Raw genomic sequence first — 18,375 nt, forward strand, 5'->3', positions numbered from 1 at the left:
CTAGAATAACAACACTGGTAGATCCCCTCTCCATGTCACTCATAAACACACTAAATAAACAGATTTTGTCTTAAGCTAATAGTTCTAATTAAAACGAGGAGAGAAGAGAAACTAAATGTGGAAAAATCTACTTGAAAATAATTAAAATATGCTTACACATTTATTCCTATTTTGTTACGAAAAACAGGTTTGAAGATATTTCGAAGAACTGCAGTAATATGACGGCAACCAGGGCGAAATAACTCAGGATATGAATCAAGCTAAAACCGGACCAAGAGTCAGTACACTCACATGACATGACCTTATGTATTACACTGTGTGAGGAGTAGATAAATAAAGATGAAATTAGGAACAAGGATATCTGGCAACTCTATAGCAGTCTAGTTGAATAAGCAAAGTCAACCAAGGAGGAGAAAGCTGGAATATGGCTGTTTGAACGGCACACTGAGGTGAGGTGTTGGGGAGACACAGGGGTAAATGGCAGGGGCCTCATCCATACGTGTCAAGCGTGGGAAGAGCGCTTCTGATGTCCCTGGTGGGCTAATAATTTAAAAGAAACACAAATACCAAATAATCCTGTAACTACTGAAACAACAGCGTTCCACGTAGCCAGCAGCAAGAACAGAAAAGCCAGAGTGAAGGCTCAGGACGGCTTCACACTAAGAGAAGGAGTAATACAAACTTACCCTAAACCTCTGGGAAAAAAATTTTTTTTGAAAGAGTTTTCTACCTAGAAGAGTACACACCAAGATCCTGAGGCAGGAAAAGATGCGCATTTTTAAAAGATTTTATTTATTTGAGAGAGACAGAGCGAGCGAGCAAGCATGAGTGGGGGGAGGGGCAGAGGGAGAAGCAGGCTTCCTGCTGAGCAGGGAGCCCGATGCGGGGCTCGATCCCAGGACCCGGAGATCATGACCTGAGCTGAAGTCAGACGCTTAACCCACTGAGCCATGCAGGAGCCCCTCTGAAAAATTTTTTTTGAATATACTTAAGGGACAGGAAATTTCTGTATTTCTCACTGACCCCTTATTTAGCAAAAACTCACAGTTTCTGTTTTCAGAACTTTGCCGAATTAATGCTTTGGCATCTTCAACTACTTCCTCCACTAGATCATCCCACTAGCCTATAGATACTCCGGTACTTTCCGGCCTTAAGAAAAACCATGCAGGGCCCCTTACTTACCGAACCACCTTACTCCTTCACTCTCCGGAATAGCACATTCTATGAAGAACTGCCTCTCCATACTGTCTCCCCTCGTCCCACAGGCCAAGGTAGATAGCCTTCAAACATAACCTCCAGTCTCCTGGCTCCACCTCAGATCTTCCTGTCAAGGTCAAGGCCACCAATGATTTGTATTCTGAAAGCCCAATGACCAACTCTGTACTCGGTTTCTTCACCTCGCACCAGCAATTCAGCATGGTCAACAATCCTGTTCCGAATGAAAGACGCCCTCCTCAAGGCTTCTGTGATGCTTCAGCCTTCTGTGTTGCTCCCTGCTTTGGGTTTTTATTGTGTTTCCTCAAGGAAAGCTTGGTCACGCCTTTCCTGCCTCTAACTCTAGGTGTTGGACTCCTCAGGGCCAATTCATGAGTCCTCTTCCTTCTTCTCTCTCTAGATGATGTAATGCTTCGTCATCACTTAAATGTTCCCTAGATGCTAGTAAGTCCCAAGTCCTAGCAACCTTTTTGAGGTCCCCACCATGCAGCCAACATTCTCCTCAATGTCCACAGGTAAAATCTCCACCATCCCTGCAGCAGCACCACCACTCCGCCCCGACCCCCACAGCCCCTGCGCTCTCTCCCCGTTCCCGGCTCAGTAAGCGGCGCCACCTCCGCCCAGTCACTTGTCCAGAAAACCAACATGCAAATCCATGGTGAGTCTCTTTCCGCAATACTTCCAGGTCTAACCTGACGGCACCACCACATCACCTCTTACCCCAACGACAGCCCCCTGCTTGTTCTCCTTCCTTCCTCTTGAACCTCACTCCAAACTCACACAACAGCTGAGGAGAGCTTTCAAAATCGTCAACAGGATCCCAGCCACTCCCCGCCTCGATGCTCTCTCCGTGGGCCTCACTGCACTTGGGATAAAACACAAACTCCTTCCTGCATCTTGGGCATCATCCCTCATCGTCATCTCATCCCACATGACCCTTTAGTCTCTGTGCCCCAATCCTTCCTCTTGGGTTCATGGACTGTACTTGCCGTCCGCTTCGAGAAGTGTTCACGCTGCCCCGCTGCTCAGAAAGGTCCTCCCCTGCAACTCCGCCTGGCTAGAGCCTTCTCATGGCTCACTTCTCAGATTCAATTTCACTCCCTCACTATCCAGTCCAGAATAGGACTTTGCTCGTTTTCTTCATAAAAGCACCTGTGTTTTCCTTCCACAGCATTTGCAATAATTTGTGATAATTATTTTTGCTTACTTTATTTACTTGAATTTTTTAAAGGTCTCTCTTATAACCCAACTGTAACTCTACAGGTTTTGCCTTCCACACAGTCCTGAACACAAAAGCAACGAAACAAACGAGATGCTCCATGAAAATACTCTGAATGAATGACTGAATACGTAATTATACAAATGATAAAAATATCTTGCTCTGGAAAGAGATACATATTACATGTACGACTCTCCTGGAAACAGACCTTCATACATTATAAGTCTTTGCACGTTCAGTAACAGTAAAAGGACTACTCGGCCGAGAATGCTCACACACACTAGGCACTGCTATAAAAGCCTTCCGTATATTAACTCATTTAATCCTGATGAAACACCTATGAGGCAAATACTATCATTATCCCCATTTTACAGATAAGAGAACAAAGACACAGAGAAGGTGAGTAATTTTCCTATGCTACACAGCTACGAAGTACGAGCGCTGGGATCTGAGCCCAGCAGTCTGGCTCCAGAAGCCACCTTCTCATCCTGTGTTAGGTGAGTGACGAGCCGGGTCCTGCCAGTGGACAGCAGGGCCCTCGGTCCAGAACCAAGTGCAGTGGCTGGGGTGGGGGCGAGGGGGGTGATGAAGAGCCTCACAGTCCCCCCGTCTGAGCAGCTCTTGGGAGTCTCTGCACAAAGTTTCTTCTCAGTCCTCCCCAGAGGAGAGAGAGTCAGTGCCAACAGGACATAAAGATTCCATCCAGTGGGGACTTGTAACAAATTGCATTTACTCATCCTTGAACAGGAAGGAAAAACAGTTATGTCCCAATAATGACATATCCCAAGACAAATGGACAAATCATCTCATGCTTAAAACACAACATAATAGTAACTGAGAGTTTTATCCTGGGAAAGAAATTACAATCTTTTTCAATTAGAAAATTCCTTCATTCCTATGTTGCTCTGTATAAAGAAATAACTATGCAATTGCAAAAATGAGGAAAATTGTAGGAGATGACTAAAAAGGGGCTCATGTAATAAATGGTGAAAACAGAGCTAGAGTGATCCTTCCTTAGATGCGTCATTTCTGTGAATCCACGTGCTAAATATTTTTTTGAGTTTAAGGACAGGATGATAGTATGCTCGTCTGTATTACCACAGTGTGCGCAATGTGTGGCTCTGCAAAGCCAGAGAGATCAGTGGTATTTGTGTTAGACTAGTTAGGTTTCTAAACAAAAGTTATCCAACTGAACAGAAAGCAAGGAGAATCTATGCAAAGGGAATCACAAGAGCAGATACAAAAGTTCCAAAGTGCCTGGCATGTTGTAAACCAACCAACCAACCCAAGAGGGCCCCAGCAAGTACCCTGGCATAAAGAAACAGGCCACGCAGTACCAGGAGGTCAGTATGGGGACCGCCAGCAGCCCGAGAAGAGACCACACATGGCTGCACTAAGAAGGTGGCATTCTAGTTGATTCACAGAGGTGATTCAGAAGAGTGTGCAGGATGAACTGAAAGACACAGCTGCCGGGCGTAATCTGAGCACGACACCCACCAGCTGCAGTCGGAACAGTGAATGCCGAAGCAGCCACACGCCAGTGGGTCTGAAGACCTAACCCAGGATCGACATCTCACCCCTGCTGGGATCCACCCGCTGCACCGTGGAGTCTTCTGCGATAACGCCTCACTTGAAGAGCTTACTGAGCTTAACAATGGGACTTCTCCCCAGGGTGCTTAGCCTAAAATAAATGATTTCAGCATCATATATTTTAGTCTGCTCTGCTGCCCCCACACTGAGCGCCATGTGCGGGACGGGGGCCGTGAGGGGTGTGCTGTGGCCTGAATCCAACATCAGAGAGCTATTAACAGGCCATGCCTACAGCCCAAAGGAGAAAAACGAGGGTTTGGGAAAGAGAATTAATTTGAATTTCTAATACTGGGTTGGGCCTTACAAGGTAAACAACTCATACAGACCTTTGAAGTCACTTCTGTGGTCCTCTCTACGTAGTAACTGAAAAGACTTCTCCAGAGTTACAAAGGAAGTATGAGTATGTGTCACCAGAACGGGGGTGGGGAAGCAGGTCGGGAGGGAAGACCAAACAGCATATTCCAGAAAATGTTGCATGGTGCCAAGAGCCAACACCAAGAACTTTGAGAATTACCCAAAGCTGTAGTATCTATTTATACAACAGGCTTGCGAAGTGTTCCCCAGTTTACCATCCGGGGCTCGAACCCCTTTTGTCCTGTCCTATTTGGTCACAACTCTGCACTCTTCATCAAACCTGGCATAAAAATACTCAGGTTTAACCACGTTTTCAGGCCTTCATTTCCTTATGAAGGCTCCCGTGTCACACAAAACTTGTGTTCAATACGTTTGTATGCTTTTGTCTTGTTAATCTGTCTTCTGTAGCAGACCCAGCTGAGAATCTCAAAGGGTAAAAGAGAAAAGATACCTTTCCTTTCCGTCGCTACAAAATAATAGGGCTGGACTTCTTGTGTGACACACACACAGAAGTTGCACCTACCGGCCAGATCGCAGGTGAGATAAAAATGTGACCAGCACAAATTCAGTTAGAGACCAAGAAAATTGTAAGAAAGTAAGGTGACAAAATCATGGAGTAGACTTCAATCTTACTCAAACTTGAAAAATGGGTCAAAGAAGTTCACTTATACTTCAGAGGGAAGGATATGTGGATTATGTCTCTAAAACGTAAGATGAGATCTTTGCAATAATTAGGATTACTTTTATAATATTTTTGCAATTTAGTAGGAGATAAATGTAGTAATTCCAATCATTTTATTTTAGTCTCTAAGTGAAGGCTTTGAGAATGAGTTTACATTATTAATCTCAGAATAAATAGCTATTTCATAATATGATATAATATGCATACATTTGAATATGTGTTTGCATATGTGTACATATTTTAAGGATTGCACGGCCCCAAAAATCAACAGAAAATTCAAAATAGCCAATGACATATTAAGAAGGAAACCGAGTTGGAAACTGACAAGAAGCTGCATGTTGACAAGGAGAGTACTACCATACATCAAGATAAAAAATTAACTGCTAAAAGAGAAAATTAAAATGTGCATAAATTTGGTTATTAATTTAAAGAAAAACAATGGCTGGTTTAAGCACAGAGGGAAGGAGAGTAACTTCACTATGAATTGGTACAAAGACTGGATCGCAGTCAAGAACGCGTATAAAGTGCTTACTTGTGGGCAGAGTGGGGAACAGGGCTTAGGATGCCAGCGAAAGTGGTATTTCTCAATGTGAATTTCTCCTCAAGCTGACTATATCAAGCTTTATCAATGTGATGATCTGAATAAAAGCAGTGATTCCAGTTAGCTGGGATCAGTGCTTATCCAGACTCCTGACAATCACCAATTGTTGAGACTGTCCTAATAACTCAAAATTACAATACTGTAAGGTTTGAGGACTTTGAATTTTTAGAAGGTTTTAACCTTTTTCACAGGTTCTGAAATTAGCTTTATTTGACTTCCCTTATTTTAGAAGGTTAGATCTGATATACAGGCATTTTTACAGTATTACTAAATGGATGAACTGCATAGTTATATTTTTTTAAATCCAGAGAATAAACCGCTATTCACCAAGAATAGAATCACAATACTCCAATGGCTTTGCCTAGTGAGCAAGCAACTACTCTACAATACCAAAACCACGCCAATTTCCAACTGACCAACGGTTTTTGCTCAGCACCTTGAGTCCTTTGAAAAATGCCACTTTTAATAGCAGTTGTTGACTTTACAGGAAGAGGAGAGAGAAGGCAAGCAGTGGACACAGGAACGTCCAGCAGGTGCAGACGAGCGAGCACGCTGCCCCCGGTCCCACCCTGCTTCTCAGGCTCATCTGCGTCTACTATTCTGTCCTCCTCCTTCCAGGAAACCGGTACACAGTAAGGACAGATCAGTGCACAGTTTAACCAATAGGGACAATCTAGGGAGAAAACTGGAAAAAAAAAATGGATAGGGAGGAAAAAGGGGAAACAACTGGAATAATATTCCAGTACTAACCTGGTTTAGTTTCTTCCAGAGATTGAGGACAGGGGACAACTCATTAGACCAGATTTCTCTATCAAATTTGCAACCAGCTGCTGCTGATCTGCCCAAGATCCTCAACTGCGAAATCACCTGAATGAAGAAAATAGGAAGTAGCAAAAAATGAAGAGAGAAACAGTAAGTATACAAAAATAACTATACTGACTTTATAAAAGTAAAGACCAAATATAAGCAAGTTTTAATCGCATTATCTCTTCAATTGGCTTAACATTTAGTTGATTTAGTTAAAAAATAAGAGAACTTAAAAGTTAGAGAAACCATTATAAAAACTACATGTTATAAATGGCTCTTATTTGAGAAGCGGCTTCTCTAGTCAAAAAGCTCCAGTTATCTATTATTAATGATCTCTTAGTGTCTCTGTATGCTCATGTCTGAAACCCAAAATATTTTTCGGTTTGACTGACTTAAACTTTGTAATTTCCAAACACTGATTAATTAAAGATAGTTTTTCTGAAAAGAAGAAATGGTAGGAAAGATAGTACATAGCCATACCAAACTACAAAAAATAGTAAAACAATTCTAAGTAATTGTTGTCACAAATTATCATAAATCTAAGTCTTAAGGCTCTGTATTTTTAGTTGTCATGTAAATGTTCCCTCTACGCTTCAAGTCCAACGAACGACATGTGGACGGACTGGTTAGAACGAGGTAAGGTACACAATGACTCCCCCCTCCACAGAGCGTCCCCTCTGTGACTTCCTCCTGACCAGCTTCGCTATCACCCTGCTCACCAGAACCCCTCCCCTCACTTCTGTCTTCTCAGGCAGTCCTTAATGACTTCCATGTCAGGAACTCACTTGTTAATCATCTGCCAAGAGGGAGGCAGCTAGACCAAAGGATGCTCAGCACTGGACTGCAGAGACTGGGGTTTGTGTATCAATCAGTGAGGGATCCATTGACTCACCTTCACAAATGTTTCAACGAAACGTGAAATCTCCTCGCTTGCCTGACATAAAGTAAACCCACAACAACAGGCCTGTGTTTTCCTAAGCTAGTATTTTAAACATCAACCTTTGTAGCATGTTGACTCAATTTCTGTTTTATTTTTTGAAAGATGTAAATTGTTTTTCCTTTTTTAACAGATTGGGCTATATTTCATATTTTGTTGGATCCTTGTATTAGTCAAGTTCGTAACAAAATAAGGGCTATAAATCTTTCAAAATGAACACACTACTTGATTGTTAAACATCCACAATCTCACTGTAAAACTCAAGTTACTTCTAGAGCTTTTGATTGATTCTCCAATCTTGAAAAACTCGTGGTGATTCAGTGTTTCATTTTCTTTGTTTTTCTGATAAATTATTTTCATTTGCTCTAGCTGAACCTTACAACAGCACCTAATTTATCAGCTTCGCTACACCAAAAAACATCACTAGTTGGTAGTCAGAAGAAGTACTATTTTAACTCTGGTAACATCTGCTATCACTTATTTGTGTTTTAAACTTATCAAACATGACAGAAAACAAATAAGAATGCAAAGGGATGTCTAAAGGAAAAAAGATTAAAAAAATTTTTTTACATGATGTAAAAAACTATTTTAAGAATAAAATATTTACCAGCCCCAAAAGGTCGTGTTTTCTGCCTTGCAAAAATAATATGTGAAGTGTGCTTTTCTTAATAACACTATCATAGTATATTATAAACTTTAATAAACAGGTGAATAAAAAGGGAGTTCAAATATCTAATCCATTTATTTTTACAATAAGGACAAAGTTATAACTTGGAAGGATGGACCATCTCTTGTTCGTATAAAATCTTACATATGTTATCTTTTTACAAAGCAAAGGTAGTAAGATATCTTTCCATTATCCATATTTTAAACCAATTAAAAACTACTTTATTCAATAGTATTCCTTTAAAATGGTATCAAAAGGGATGAGATTTTCCAAGAACAGACATTTGCATCACTTCTTCCCTGCTCTGTCCATACTGAACAGCACCGGATGCCGGCTCCATGCCACGGGGCGCCCGTGCTCTGGGAAGCCCGCGCCCTTCCCCGCTCTGGGACGCCCATGCGGCTGCAGGAGAGCTACAGGACGATGCCGCCACCCCCGCTCCACTGTCCTCCTTCCACGAACAATGAGCTGCATCTGAGGAATACCTATGCTTCTCCTGAGCAGTGCGTGTGTCTATTTTAAGACACTAAATCTTACAGTGAATTGTATTTTCCTTTGGATATTATGAAGCACACAGAAGAATTTCTGACCAAACAATACTGACTTTATAGAACATTTTACTTATTTATGTCAGAGAGAGCAAGCACAAGCAGGGGGAGCAGCAGAGGGAGAGGGAGAAGCAGACTCCCCGCTGAGCAGGGAGCCCGACGCGTGACTTGATTCCAGGACCCCAAGATCATGACCTGAGTCAAAGGTAGACGCTTAACCAACTGAGCCACCCAGGTGCCCAGACTTTATAGAACTTTAGAGCATGAACTTTTTTGTCTGTTTTGTCTTCTTTTGGCATAAACTGTTTCCCTACTTTTCTTTTCTTTTCCTCATTTTCTCTTTGGCTGATTTCCTCAACTATTGATTTTACTCCAGTAGATTACTTAATATTTTTTAAGTCACCTCTGGTGTAATCCTTCTTAGAATAAGAAGGAAAATAGATTTTGAAAACAAACACTCCCAATTTACCAATGAGAAAATGGACTGTCAAAGAGATGAAATAAATTAACACCCTAAGAGAATTACCAGTTCCTATTCTGGCCCTGGAACCCTGAAACAGCCTGCGACCTTCTGAAAGATGAAAGACAAGGTCGGTGAAAACCAGTTCACTCCAGCCAAAAGCCAGCGTCATCTGCAAACATGGGAAGGCCGTCTTGAGCCCTCCAGCCCTGTCAACTCTCCTAATGAAGGCAGCCTCACGTGTGAAACCGAAGATGAAAACAAAAAGAAATAACCCAGCCAACCCTCAGAATCATTAAGAAAAAAAAAAAAAAATCATAAAATATTACTGTTTCAAGTCACAAAGTTTTGGGATGGTCTACTGTGGAGCACAGACTAAATCATCAAGAATAACAGAAAACTTCTTTAAGGTATGTTATGGACTGAATGTCTGCATCCCCCCAAAATTCACAGTGAAATCTCATCTCACAGAGATGGTCTTGTGTGTGAGTGGTGTAACGTTTTTATCAAAAGACATGAGAGATATAGAAAAGGGGTTTTTCTCCCTCTTTGTTAACGTAAAGATAAACTGGACATTTTTCTATATCCTACTCTAATGTGTTAGTGTACTGCTTCCTTTCTGCATTATTTGGGAAGATAAATATGCTTTGTTACGTCCAGATATGTTACATGACACAGCTAAACACACTGTACTTGGTCCAGCACCCAGTGGGATCATGGAGATGTTCAGGGGTAGGGGATGAGAGTATTGACTAAGTAACATTTTAAGGGCTCCCAGTAACTGTTGAAAAAGGACGTAATACTTGAGCTGAAGTTAAAAAATAATATTATCTAATGAATTTTTTAAGATTTTATTTTATTATTAAGATTTTATTTGAGAGAGAGCTGGGGGTGAAGAGATAGAGGGAGAGAGAGAAAATCCAAAGCAGACTCCCTGCTGAGCACACAGCCCGACGTGGGGCTCGATCTCACAAGCCTAAGATCATGACCTGAGCCGAAATCAAGAGTCGGATGCTTAACTGACTGAGCAATGAAGAGTATGAGCAGAAGAAACACAACGGTATGGAACAGAGGACCTGCTCTTAAAGAACTCTCTCTCTCTCTCTCACACACACACACACACAAAAACACACACTCACCCCAGACCAAGTGCAAAGGCAGCAGCTTGAAAAGTAACTGGACAACTGGTAAAGGAGACCGACTTACTAATCTTAAACTGACCACTGGAAAGACAGGAACCTGTGGGGACTCTTCCCAGGGACAGAAGCACCGGTGGCCATCATTTCTGCAGTCTCCTTCTACCTTGCTAATGCCTACACTTGGCAGGTGCAATGCTGGCAATCATTCTCTAACCCATTAGCCCCTCACGGCATGCCCCACCCCAGTGTGCTGCAGCCGCTTAACAGTAACAGAATGAGGGTCCTGCCCCAGGCACCACAGCCCCGCATCAAATGGCCAGGCAAGCCCCCCACCACAGCCCCAACACAGCCAGAGCACAGCCCGCTGGGAGAACATGCTTCTCTTGTTACCTCCCCCCACCCCTCGGCCTCGACGGATCATCAGCTGGGCGAGTGTCCCACCCCCATCACACGGCATCCAGGGCTGCACCACAGTTGAGGGGCACATGAAGCCCACAAATTCCCCTGGAGCACGGGCCCTCATGCCCACCGGGGGTTGTGCTCCTGGGACCCACCAGTCATCTCCTACATAAGGCGACTCCTTTAAGAATGGGAGAGGAGGTGTTTCACCTAGCACAGGGAAACACACACGGACCATCAGGCAAAATGAGGACACAGAGGAATATGTTCCAAATGAAGGAACAAGACAAAACTTCAGAAAAAGAGCTTAATGAAACAAAGCTAAGTATGTAGCTAATGAAGAGTTCAAAGTATGGTCACAAGGATGATACTAAACTCTGGCAAAGAAGGGATGAACACAATGAGAACTTCAACGAAGACATAAAAAATATAAGAAAGTACCAAACACAAGTCACAGAGATGAAGAATACGATAACTGCACTAGAAATACACTACAGAAGTTTAACAGCAGACTGGATAAAGCAAAAGAACAGATCACAGAGCTGGAAGACAAAGCAATGGAATTCTCCCAGATATAGCAACAAAAAGAAAAAAGAATTAAAAGAAGTGAATATACCTTAATGAACCTAGAGGCCAACATCCAGCAGACTAATATACATATTATAGGGGTCCCAGAAGCAGAAGAGAGAGATAAAGGGGCAAAAGCTCATTTGAAAAAATAATAGATAAAAACTTCCCTAATCTGGGCAAGGAAACAGACATCCAGGTCCAGGAAAGCCAGTGAGTTCCAAATAAGATGAAACCAAGACATATTATAATTAAAATGGTAAAAGTCAAGGGTAAACAGAGCCCTAAGAGCGCCAAGAGACAAACAACGTGTCACAAACCAGGGAACCGTGTAGTGTAGCTGTGGCCAGGAGGCTATCAGCAACTTTTTTGCAGAAACCTCGCAGCCAGATGAGAGTGGCATGACATACGCAGAGTGCTAAATGGAAAATAAACTTCCAACCAAGAACACTCTGCCTGGCAATGTTATCATTAAGAACTGAATGACAGAAAAAGAGTTTTCTAGATAAGCCAAAACTAAGAAGTTCACCACTAAATTGGCTGTATAATAAATGTTAAAAAAAAATCTCTTTAAACTGAAAAGATGATACTAATTAGTAACAAAAATATGTAACAATCTCAGTAGAAAAATATATAGGTAGCCGATTAATCTACCAAACATTCAAAGAAGATATTAATAACGATCGTCAAATTCTTCCAAAAAACTGAAGGGGACCGAAGGCTTCTAAACATACTTTGCAAAGCCAGCTTTACCCTGATACCAAAAACAGACAAGAACACTACAGAAGAATTACAGGCCAATTATCACTGATAAACATAGATGCAAAAATCCTCAATAAAATACTGACAAACCAAATCCAACAATACATTAAAAGGATGATAAATCATGATAAAGTGGGGTTTATTCCAGGAGTTCAATGATGATTCAACATCTGCAAATTAATGTGGGACATCACATAACTAAATGAAAGTTAAAAATCCTATAATCATCTCAATAGATGTAGAAAAAGCATTTGACAAAATTCAACACCTCTATCTGATTAAAAAAAAAAAAACTCTCAAGAGAGTGGGTATAAAAGAAACATGTCAACATAATAAAGCCCATATATGACAGTCCTACAGCTAACATCACACTGATGATGAAAAGATGAAAGGGGTTCCCCTAAGAACAGTAATAAGACAAGGCACAAGATCTGAAGACCTAACCACAGCAATTAGGCAAGAAAAAAAAAATGTATCCAAATCAAAAGTAGTAAAAGTATCACTATTTGATGATGACATGACACCATATATGGAAAACTAAAGAATTAACAAAAAAAAGTGTTAGATCTGATATGTGAATTCAGTAAAGTCGCAGACACAGTATCAACATACAGAAATCTGTAGTGTTTCTATACACAAATAATGCAACATCAGAAAGAGAAATTGTAAGTGGGTCAAAACAAAGTACCTAGGAGTACATATAATTAAGGAGACGAAATACACTATACACTGAAAATTATACTGATGAAAGAAACTGAAGAAGACACAAATAAATGGAAAGACATTCTATCCTCACAGACTAGAAGAACAAATATTGTTAAAATGTCCATACCACCCAAAGCAACCTACAGATTCAATGCAATATCTATAAAAACTCCAATGGCAATTTTCACAGAACTAGAACAAATAGTCCTAAAATTTGTATGGAACTACAAATAACCCTCAATAGTGAAAGCAATCTTGAAAAGATATGGAACTACAAATAACCCTCAATAGTGAAAGCAATCTTGAAAAGAAGAATAAAGCTGCAGGTTTCATGCTTTCTGATTTCAAACTATACCATAAAGCTTAGTAATCAAAATAGTATGGTACGCTCATAAACAGACTTATAGATCAATGGAACAGAATGGAGAGGCCAAAAATCAATGCACACATACATGGTTAATTAATTTACAAGGAAGGAGGCGAGGATACAGAATGGAGGAAGGACAGCCTCCTCAGTAAACAGTGTTGGAAAATTACACATTAAAATGGAAAACAATGAAATGACGAAATGACCACTATCTTATCCTGCACACAAGAAGTAACACAAAATGGATTCAAGACTTGAATGTAAAGCCTGAAACCATAAAACTCCTACAAGAAAACATAGGCTGTAAGCTCTTTGACATGGTCTTAGCGACGGTTTTTTGAATCTGACAACAGCAAAAGCAAAAATAAACAAATGGGACCACACCAAACTAAAAAGCTTTTGCATAGTGAAGGAAACCGTCAACCAAATGAAAAGGAACCTACTGAATGGGAGAAGATATTTGTAAACCTTATCTCTGGTAAAGGGTTGGTATCCAAAACATAGGGAGAACTCATAAAACTCAACACCAAAAGCCAAACAATTCGATTTAAAATTGAGCAGAGGACCTGAAGAGACATTTTTCCAAAGACACACAAATGACCAACAGACACATGAAAAGATACTCAACATCACTCATCATCAGGGAAATGCAAATCAAAACCACAATGAGCTACCACCTCACAGCTGTCAGAATTGCTATTATCACAAAGACAAGAAATAACTAATGCTGGAAAGGATGTGAAGAAAGGGGAGCCCTCGTGCACTGCTGGGGGGAATGGACCCTGGGGCAACCACTATGGAAAACAGTATGGAGGTTCCTCAAAACATGAGAAATAGAACTACCTTATGATCCAGCAATTCCATGTCTGGATATCTACTCCAAGAAAATAAAAACACTGATTGGAAAAGATAAATGCACCTCCACATTCACCGCAGCATGTACAATAGCCAAGATGTGGAGACAACTTAAATAGCCACTGATAGACGAATGGCTAAAGAAAAACATGGTGTTTGTATGTATGTGTGCTATGTATGTACCATAATACATATGGAATATATACATATATATATACACACACACACACACACACATATATACAATGGAATACTAAGCCATAAAGAATGACAGCCATTGAGTCAACATACATGGACCTTGAGGGTGTTATGCTAAGTGAAATAAGTCAGAGAAGGACAAATACTGCATGATTTCCTATGTATGTGGAATCTAAAAAACAAAACAGAACAAAACCCAGATTCAAAGATACAGAGAACAGAGTGGTGGCTGCGTGGGAGGGTGAGGGTGGACAAAAATGGGTGATGGAGATGAAGAGGTACAAACCTCCAGTTATAAGTAAGTGTTGGGGATGTAATATACAACATGGGATCTATAGTCAGTCACACTGTATTAATTTTGTATTGACTTATGATGATCAGTTTGCAATTACACAAATGTCACATCACTAGGTTGTGTACACATCAAACTAATAGGATACTGTATGCAATTATAATTTTAAAAAAAAAAGGTTAAGAAGTTCAGAGGATAACCAGGAAAAGTGAAAACATGGATGTTAGGGTCAGTACAAACACTAGCTAAAAAATTCATCTGTGTCCTATAACATCCCACACTTATTTAAATTTTCCTGATGGGCTCAACATTTGGTGGAAACAGGCTGCTTGAAAGGTCATGCAGTTGTGATGTATTTTAAGTCCCTCCAGTATAGATCAGTTTCTCGGAGCTTCCATTTTTGCATGTCTTTAACATTATTGATAAAACTGAGTCCATTATCTTGCAAAATGTTCCACATTCTGGATCCACTGGTGTTTCTTAATTTGTTCCTTACCCCCTGTAATTCCTGTTAACCAAAAAGTAGTTCTAAAATCTCGACTGGGTTCAAGTTCACTTTTTTTAAAAGGGGTCTTTGGAAAATGTACTTTTGATGGTCTCACATCAAAGGCACCCAGCGTCTGTACAACCCCTCTCTCTGATATGAAGACTCCTCACTGGGCGCAGGGAGCAACAGCTGATCCCCTCTTGCAAACTTCCCCATCAACCTTCCGCTTCATGGTTTCAAATTTCAGTAACAAGTTGTATGAATCAATTACTTTATTAGGATTTGTGAAAGTGATTTTTCAAATTCTGCCATCCTTCTGTTTATTGTTGAGAATTATTCAGTAAAGAAGAACATTCTTCCATCAATTTTCCTTTCATTATCATGAAATCTCATTCACAAAGCAAAGATAAATGCTGGTTTCCCTTTAACAGCCACTTTTCAAACTAAGAGACATTTTTATTTCTTACTAAATGATAACACAGAAAAGTAAAGTATCAAGTTCATAATATTAGTGAACTTAGTGTTTCCTTGTAAACTAATAAATATAAAATCATCGTGTATGTTACAAAATTAAACAGACTGATAAGGACTTCCCATTCTTTTGCTTTTGTCTTAAATGGTCTTAGAACTTGAAAAGCGGCAAGTATTCAAATTCAGACTGGCCTATGCATAGAAACCCGAGGTTGATACTCTGCAAACCAAAGTACACAGCACCTCTTGCTGCTGATGGTGCGATGGCAAAGTTGTAGCTAACAAACATGTTCCTGAAATTCCAGTAAATATATTCCCATAGAAGGGTATGAGAGACAGAGGAGCATCTTCAGCTTCCTGATTTCACAAAATAAATGCAGCAGGACCATGTGACTTCTGCAGTAACTGAGGAAAAGCCCGTGAGTCAGGATCAGCGCACCTGCTGAGAGCCATCAACCCCAGCTGCAGAGCTCCTAACAGCCAAGCGGCGCATCACGGCTCAAATTATACGAGCCATTAATCCTCAAATCTTCGGCAGTAGAAAAACCATCATTAGGAATAAACAAAACTCCTTTCAGGAACTTTGCTATGAAACTGCTACTGGGTCTGAAGAAATAATCAAGTTCTGGAACTTCAAAGCATGTTTAGGAAAAAAAGTAACTGAATATGTAGCTAGCACTTAAAAATACATAGCTCTTACAGAAAAACAACTATGTTACTTTAATAAGAAATCTTTTTATAGAGAATTACCGCTAGTAAGGAACGTGATCAGTAAGAACCTCCTCCCCAAATGTGCTACGTTTCTGAGCAGGATGAAGGCCCCTGCAGCTGTTCCCTACCTTGTCTCTGCTCCCAGTCCCTCCCCCCTGCGGTCACTGCTGCCAGATGGCCCTGCACTCACCATGGCCCACTCTCTAGGCTCCCCACTCTCAGGCCCACCTTGGCCCCTGCTGCCTCCTGGCCTCACATCCCACCAGCCTTCCCCCTTCTCTCCCTGAGCTGCAGCCCCACCTGTCTCACTGCTGTCCCTCCAATTAAACATCAGGGATGCCCCGTAAGTATACAGAAGGATGTTCAATCTCAGTAATAAAAAATACCAATGAGATACGATGTTAACCCAACTAGATTAACAAGTATGAAGGCATTCAAAAATACCACCTACTGGTGGGAATTAAAGGATGTAGATACTACAATCTTCTGGTGAAAATGTAAAGTACTACAACCACTAAAAACATTCTGACCCAATTCTATTCGTAGATACATACCCTAGAGAAAATCCTGCTCAGACATACCATGCGACATGTACACAAATGGACATACTGCATTGTTTGTCATAGCTAAAAATATGAAGTTTTATTTATATAACATATAATGAAATATTATAAAGCAAAAATAATGAAACTACAGCTAAACCAGTAACATAAACAGATGTTAGAAAAATAATGTCAAGCGAGATTCCAAGTCCTAGAACACCACATGCAATACACTGTTTCATCAATTTAAAAATTAGCAAAATGAAGCAATATACTTTTAGGAACAAGTGTGTGTGTGTGAATGCATGCATGTAATACAACTACTAAAAAAGTATAATTAAAAAAGTTTAAAACAAAAAAGAATGTTGGCTCGTTTAGCAGAATGGGAGAAGAACAGAACAATCATGGAAATTGATTCAAGTTACTGGTAATACCATTGTTCTTTGTTATTGGTTCATGAGTTTCATTTTATCGTCATGCTTTTAATGTTTTATATATGTATTAATGTTATATGTATAGTCCTTATACATATAACATATAGATGAAAGACTGTATTTTGAAAAGACAGTGAAAATTTCAGAACTAAAGAAACACACACAAGTCCTATAGAAATATAAATCTTGAAGGAAAACTTCCAAACTCATTCTATGAGGCCAGCATTACCTTGATCCCAAAACCAGACAAAAACCCCACCAAAAAGGAGAATTACAAACCAATATCCCTGATGAACGGGGATGGAAAAATTCTCACTAAGATACTAGCTAATAGGAAAAGGATTATTCACCATGACCAAGAGGGATTTATTCCTGGGCTGCAAGGGTTGTTCAACATCCGCAAATCAATCAATGTGATACAATACATTAACAAAAGAAAGAACAAGAATCATATGATCCTCTCAATAGATGCAGAAAAAGCTTTTGACAAAGTACAGCATCCTTTCTTGATCAAAACTCTTCAGAGTATAGGCATAGAGGGTACATACCTCAAGATCATAAAAGCCATCTATGAAAAACCTACAGCGAATATCATTCTCAATGGGGAAAAACTGAGAGCTTTTCGCCTAAGGTCAGGAACATGGCAGGGATGTCCACTATCACCACGGCTATTCAACATAGTATTGGAAGTCCTAGCCACAGCAATCAGACAACAAAAAGAAATCAATGGCATCCAAATTGGCAAAGAAGAAGTCAAACTCACTCTTTGCAGATGACATTCATACTCTATGTGGAAAACCCAAAAGACTCCACCAAAAAATTACTAGAACTCATACAGCAATTCAGCAACATGGCAGGATATAAAAACAGTGCACAGAGATCAGTTGCATTTCTATACACCAACGAGACAGAAGAAAGAGAAATTAAGGAATTGATCCCATTTACAATTGCACCAAAAACCATAAGATACCTAGGAATAAACCTAACCAGAGAGGTGAAGGATCTGTTCTCTAGAAACTACAGAACACTTACGAAAGAAATTGAGGAAGACACAAAGAGATGAAAAGACATTCCACGTTCATGGATAGGAAGAACAAATATTGTGAAGATGTCAATGCTACCTAGAGCAATCTACACATTTAATGCAATCCCTATCAAAATACCACCCACTTTTTTCAAAGAAATGGAACAAATAATCCTAAAATTTGTCTGGAACCAGAAAAGACCCCGAATAGCCAGAGGAATGTTGAAAAAGAAAAGCAAAGCTGGCGGCATCACAATTTCGGACTTCCAGCTCTATTACAAAGCTGTAATCATCAAGACAGTATGGCATTGGCACAAAAACAGACACACAGATCAATGGAAC

At 40.3% G+C, this 18,375-nt stretch overlaps 1 protein-coding gene across 1 annotated transcript in view; it reads right to left on the minus strand.

Annotated features, from left to right (window-relative positions):
• Positions 1-18,375, minus strand: part of DYNC2H1 (dynein cytoplasmic 2 heavy chain 1) — a 260,672-nt gene that overhangs the window by 57,939 nt on the left and 184,358 nt on the right. The window contains exon 79 of the mRNA XM_081797372.1: positions 6,412-6,528. Within this exon, the coding sequence (XP_081653498.1) occupies positions 6,412-6,528 (117 nt within the window). The remainder of the gene's footprint in view (positions 1-6,411; positions 6,529-18,375) is intronic.

This window comes from Leptonychotes weddellii, chromosome 11 (assembly GCF_054177405.1).
Source record: "Leptonychotes weddellii isolate Sample4059 chromosome 11, ASM5417740v2, whole genome shotgun sequence".
NCBI classification, from domain to species: Eukaryota; Metazoa; Chordata; class Mammalia; order Carnivora; family Phocidae; genus Leptonychotes; species Leptonychotes weddellii.